Source organism: Triticum aestivum, chromosome 6B (assembly GCF_018294505.1).
Source record: "Triticum aestivum cultivar Chinese Spring chromosome 6B, IWGSC CS RefSeq v2.1, whole genome shotgun sequence".
In the NCBI taxonomy this organism is placed as follows: Eukaryota; Viridiplantae; Streptophyta; class Magnoliopsida; order Poales; family Poaceae; genus Triticum; species Triticum aestivum.
Genome location: NC_057810.1, coordinates 593,657,520 through 593,663,800, shown reverse-complemented (window position 1 = coordinate 593,663,800; position 6,281 = coordinate 593,657,520). Strand labels below are relative to the sequence as shown.

The following is a 6,281-nucleotide window of genomic DNA, read 5'->3' as shown; positions in this document are numbered from 1 at the left end:
GTGGTGGGGCGTCCCCGGCCGCACACTCGACGCCGTCCTCGACCACATCGAGACCGGCAATGTGCCGCGACTGGAGTACCTGACGCGACCCTCCTTCTCTCGCCGCCGCAGCAGTTCCTGGATGCCGCGGCGAATGGAGCCAGGGTCGTCCTCGTCGTTGGGCTCTGGCTCGCCGGCCCTCCGCCCCGTCAAGCCCGAGCCGGAGGGGACACAGCTCAGGCGTCGCTCTCGCAGCGGCGCCCTCGTCATCAACAAGCCCTAGCCTGCGACGTCACCGATGAGGCGCTCCCTCCGCCTGGTCTGGCCGAAGCCCGAGCCAGACATGCTCCCCGTGAAGCCGGAGCACGCCGGCATGGTGGCCCCCGACGACGAGTCCGCCCTCAAATGGGCGAAGGAGGACTACATCCGCGAGCAGGTGCGCCGCCAGCGTCGGGCGTACCTGGAGACCCAGGCCCGTCGCCGCGCCGAGGAGGGCGGCGTTATCGTCATCGACAGCGACGACGAGGGCGAGGCTGGACCCTCAAGCGCCCCACCACGTGTCGGCGACCCCGGCGAGGGCTGCAGCAGGGACACCGTAGGTGAGGCGCGCGGCGACGATGACGGCGGCGGCAGCGACTACACCAGCTTCTACAGGCTTCTCGGCATGTAGACACGGCTAGGCTTTTTAGTTCGTTTTTAAGTTATTAGGGGCGTAGTTCATGCATGTTTTTAAGTTTTTATACAAATTTCGACGAAGTATGGCTGAGTTCATGCAAAAGTCGTCGAGTATGCACAAAATTGAAACGAACTTCGCCGAACCCGTGGCGATCGTGGGCCTGTGACTGGGAGCGAACCGAACCCCAGGGACCAAGCTAGCGCCGGTTCGCCCTCATGCCGCTCTTTTTCGTTGCCCTATGGGGGGCCGAACGGCTGCAGATGCTCTTAGCCCAAGACGGAGTTGGGCGTACGCCATATACGTTCCGACAGTCGACCCAATTTTGTTTCCGAAAATGCTACAACAAAGGACTACATCCTGGCAAATATCTTGATTCTGCATCTGTTGTGGCATTTCAAAAGCAATCGAATAAAAAATGTCTAAGTTGGTGGAGGAAATCCAACACATCTCAAGGTAATTGTTGGAACTTGATCATATAAGGAGGTAAAAGTTGGTTCAATCAAACAATGCACGTGTTAATTGGAATTTCTCTAAGGGTACAAGATGGATGTGTTCACACACACACACACACACATGACATAACACAGACGGTCGTGTGGATTGTTCGGGTCATACCAAAGTGGGTGGGAATTAACACTCACTCCAACAAATGGCCAAATATCTAAGGGCGATTCGCCTCATTTTCTCTAATTAAGTGTCTTTGGGTTGAAAACTGTTAGTTAATTTGAATAATGGTATTAGGTAAACTATTTCTTCAGTGGTGGCATTTTAACTTCTTGTCTCGTTCTAGAGGAGACAATGGACTCCATCAGCACTTTGGCATATTTGGAGGTGGTGGCATGATCTTAGCTTCTTCTGCCTTGCCGTTCTTCACAATAAACACGGTCTCCATCCCCCACACCATGTGTCGCTCAAAATGGCAATGCATGAACCATACACCTAAATTAACAACCATAGGAACACAATGGTGAAGTTAGAAAAACCCTCACAAAGAGCCATAGAAATGCTGAAAGAGATGCCTTAATAAACACTCACCTGGATTCGCCGCCCGGAAGCGGATTGCGGCCGAACCAGCCTTGGGCACGGAGACCGTGTTCTGGTACGGTGGGTCGTCCAAGTTGTACGTGGCCGGGTCCTTGGGCCTGTCAAAGTTACCAGCCCCTCTCCCGACCACGTAGAAGCTGTACCCGTGTAGGTGCATGGGGTGGCTCTCGCTGCCGAGGATGGCCGTGTCCTGGAACACCACCTCCACCACGGTGCCGTACTCCAGCACCTTCACCCTCGTGTCGCGCGCCGTGAACCTGAGGTCTAGAGGGAGGTCGTCTGAGGTGTAGTTGAAAGCCACCGCCGGGTTGTCGGGGAAGTTTGTCTTCGCGAGGCCCAGTAGCACCGAGCTGTAGTAGGCTCCGAGAATGGCCGTGCTAGGCATCTCGAAGCTGACGTTGTTGAGGCTCGCGGCGAGGCTGTTGTTGCGGGGGCCCTTGCACAGCTTGCCGGGCGTGCAGGGGATCTCGTTCACCGCGATGGTGATGAGCATGTGCTCGTCGACCTGTCGGGGCACGTCCACCGGATGCTCCTCGCTGGCGAGGGGCTTGAGCTGCACCGAGTATGCCTCCGCCGCCGTGCTGTCGTTGATGGCGGGCAGGACGGGGATACCCGACATCGCCGTGGCCTGCGGCGCATCGATGTACTCCAGGATGGCGGTGGTCGTGCTGTTATCGAAGCGGGCGAGCGGGTTGGTCGCGTACGGCCTTGCCGCCATGTAGTACCTTGTGTGGTTTGAGCGGCCACCGTCGGTGTTGAGCAGCACAGTCTTGGTCTGGCCCGGCCCGATGAAGACGTGGTCGACTATGAACTGCTTGGTGTAGGCGGCGTCGGTGCCGACCACCGTGAGGCGATGCCCGGCGATGGCGAAGAAGAACTCATTGGTGAGCGCCGCGTTGATGATGCGGAGCATGTAGGTCTTGCCGTGCTCGACGGGGAGCTTGAAGGTGGTGTCACTGGAGCATGGGAACAGGTCGCCGGGCTGGCCGTTGATGGTGTTGGCGTCCGACGGCTGGAAGTCGCCGCCGCTGCTGAGGGCTTCGGCGAGCATTTGCCCGACGTCGCGGTTCCACCACTCCCCTGCATGCAAAAATGTTCATACATTCAAGCTCACCCCAGGTCCCAAGCACACGATCGGAGTTCAAGAAGGAAGGTTTTTAATTTCGAAAACAAAATAATTTCGGTCCTGTTATTTCGGATTTTATGATTTTAAATTTCACTCTATTTTAGAGAATTCTAACATAATTTAAATTTATTTTGAAATCAGCTTGAATCTACCTCGAAATTTCAGGGTTAAAAATATTTTGCACCCCACTGAAATATGCGAAATTTCAAAAAAAAACAGAAATTTCGTTGAAATTTTTAACCCAAGGAGCATCGGCGTTTGAGCGCGCGTACCGAGGATAATGGGAATCTCCCGGTGCGGCTTCGGGAAGGGGTAGGCGGTGCCGCGCCAGGGGTGGATGACGATGGCGCCGTGCACGGTGGCGCGGTCGAAGTCGCTGTGCGCGTGCCACCACAGTGTGCCCTCCTCCTCAGAGAAGATGATCCGGTAGGTGAAGGTGTTGCCGGGCTGGATGGGGCACTGCGTTATATAGGCCGGCCCGTCTGACCATGGGTTCCGCGGCTGGTCGACGCCGTGCCTGCGCCATACACAATGCACAGAGAATTAGGTAGTGTTGTTGTGAGCAGAGCTTCATGCCAATGGCGTCTTGGCGTGAAACAAACAAGTCCAGTTCTGAGGAGACTGGAAAAACTACCAGTGGATGGTGACGTTTTGGTGGCCTTGGTTGTGGACGTTTACGAGGACGACGTCGCCCTTGCGCTAGGCGTAGAATCTCCGGAGTCTGGCTGCATTCCATGGGTTCGGCTCGAGTCTGTTATCAGATGCATTATGTAAGTGGTACGCTCCTCCGGTGAGAACTTTATCAATGACGAAGGGACCCTCCCACTTAGGTTTGAGCTTGTCCTTCTTCTTCTCCGGTAGGCATAGAACGAGTTTACCAATATTGTAAGTTTTGGCCCGCACTTCTCTGCTTTGGTACCGTCGAGCCTACTGCTGATAGAATGCGGAACGGGCTTTTGCGACGTCGCGCTCCTCCTCCAGGGCATCTAAGTTATCCTGCCGATCTAACTCGGCTTCCTTCTCTTCATACATGTGCAGGAGAGGCAAATCATGTATTATGTCGCAGGGTAGTACTGCTTCTGCGCCGTACACCATAAAAAATGGTGTGTATCCGGTGGTGCGATTCGGCGTGGTCCGTAGCCCCCAGAGTGCGGAGTCGAGCTCTTTGACCCAGTGCGTGTCCGACTCTGTCAAGGATCGCACTAGTCTGGGTTTGATGCCGCTCATGATGAGACCGTTTGCACGTTCGACCTGGCCATTTGTTTGGGGATGGTAGACGGAGGCGTAATCGAGCTTTATGCCCATGTTGCCGCACCAAGTTTTCACTTCATCGGCTATAAAGTTTGAGCCATTATCAGTGATGATGTTGTGGGGGACGCCATATCGGTGTACGACCCCGGATATGAAGTCTATCACTGGTCCGGATTCGGCCGTTTTGACTGGTTTAGCTTCTATCCATTTGGTGAACTTGTCCACCATGACCAATACGTATTTTTTCTTATGGCTTCCCCCTTTAAGGGGTCCGACCATATCCAGCCCGCAGACCGCAAAGGGCCAAGTGATGGGGATTGTTTGGAGAGAGGTAGGGGGCATATGACTCTGATTGGCAAAGAGCTGACAACCGATGTAGTGTTGGACAAGGTCCTATGCGTCTGCTCGGGCTGTCGGCCAATAAAAGCCTGTACGGAAGGCCTTGCTGACTAGTGCTCGAGCCGCGGCATGGTGCCCGCCCAGTCCGGCATGGATTTCAGCCAAGAGCTGCTGCCCTTCCTCTTCGGAGATGCACCTTTGGAGCACTTCGGTCGCACTTTTATTATAGAGTTCCCCTTCATGGACTTTGTAAGCTTTAGAATGACGCACGATGCAACGAGCTTCATTCTGGTCTTCGGGGAGCTCCTGCCTATTTAGGTAGGCCAAGAAAGGTTCGGTCCACGAGGCGATTATAGCCATGATTTCGTCGGCCGAAGACGTTATTTCGGTGGTTGAGCCTCCGATTATGCCTGATGGTTCGGAATCTGGGGGTGTATTCGGATCCGTGCTAGTGCTGTCGGACTCACCTTCCTATACCATAGATGGCTTGAATAGCCTTTCTAGGAATATCTTAGGTGGGACAGGGTCGCGTTTAGCACCGATGCGGGCGAGGATATCCGCCACCTGATTGTTTTCTTGAGCCACATGGTGGAATTCGAGCCCCTCGAACCGAACTGACATTTTGAGGATGGCATTACGGTAGGCCGCCATTTTCGGATCCTTGGCATTAAAGTCTTCGTTTATTTGTGATATTGCGAGGTTTGAATCCCCGCGCACCTCCAGGCGTTGAATGCCCATAGAGACTGCCATCCGAAGACCATGCAACAGAGCCTCGTATTCGGCTGCATTGTTGGAGTCTGTGTATAATATTTGGAGTACGTACTGGACCGTGTCTCCGGTGGGAGACATCAGGACTACACCTGCTCCCAATACGGCCAGCATTTTAGAGCCGTTGAAGTGCATGATCCAGTTAGAGTACACGCCGTACTCTTTAGGGAGTTCGGCTTCTGTCCATTCGGCGACAAAGTCAGCCAGTACCTGCGACTTGATGGCCCTCCATGGCTTGTATGTTATGTCGAACGGAAGGAGCTCAATGGCCCATTTAGCGATCCGGCCTGTAGCGTCGCGGTTATTTATTATGTCGTTGAGTGGTACTTCGGAGGCCACCGTGATCGAACACTCTTGAAAGTAGTGTCGTAGCTTCCGGGACGCCATGAAGACCGCATAAGCTATTTTTTGATAGTGTGCGTATCGGGATTTGCATGGGGTGAGGAACATGGATACGAAATAAACCGGCTTCTGGAGCGGGAATTTGTATCTGTTAACCTCTCGTTCGATGACGAGCACTACGCTTACAACTTGATGTGTTGCAGCTATGTACAGCAGCATAGGTTTGCCAATATTTGGCGTTGTTAGGACTGGATTACTGGCCAATAAAGTCTTTATTTCATCCAGCCCGGCCGCGGCTGCATCCGTCCACACGAAGTGTTCGGTGCACCGAAGAAGGCGGTAACGAGATAGTGCCTTTTCTCCTAACCTGGAGATAAAGCGGCTTAAGGCAGCCACGCATCCAGCTAGTTTCTGGATGTGCTTGCGGTCTGTTGGTATAGACAACTGCGACAGAGCTCGGATTTTTGCCGGATTCGCTTCAATTCCTCTATTGGAAACAATGAAGCCCAGCAGTTTCCCAGAGAGGACGCCGAAAACACATTTTTCCGGGTTCAGCATAATGTCGTATGTTCGAAGGTTATTGAACGTAAGCCTCACACTACTAGGAAAAGGGCTATAGATGGAAATGACACTAATGGCGCACCAGACATGTGGTGCGCCATTAGTATATACTAATGGCGCACCACCTTCTGATGCGCCATTAGTGTTGAAACTACTAATGGCGCACCCTGCCTACGGTGCGCCATTAGTACCAAA

The 6,281-nt window shown here is 53.7% G+C and overlaps 1 protein-coding gene across 1 annotated transcript in view; it reads right to left on the bottom strand.

Annotated features, from left to right (window-relative positions):
- Positions 1 to 1,463: 1,463 nt before the first annotated feature.
- Positions 1,464 to 6,281, bottom strand: part of LOC123139440 (putative laccase-9) — a 6,987-nt gene continuing 2,169 nt past the window's right edge. The window contains exons 2-5 of the mRNA XM_044559247.1: positions 3,460 to 3,524; positions 3,098 to 3,342; positions 1,691 to 2,779; positions 1,464 to 1,594 (exon numbers count right to left, since the gene is read on the bottom strand). Coding sequence (XP_044415182.1) covers positions 1,464 to 1,594; positions 1,691 to 2,779; positions 3,098 to 3,342; positions 3,460 to 3,524 — 1,530 coding nt within the window. The remainder of the gene's footprint in view (positions 1,595 to 1,690; positions 2,780 to 3,097; positions 3,343 to 3,459; positions 3,525 to 6,281) is intronic.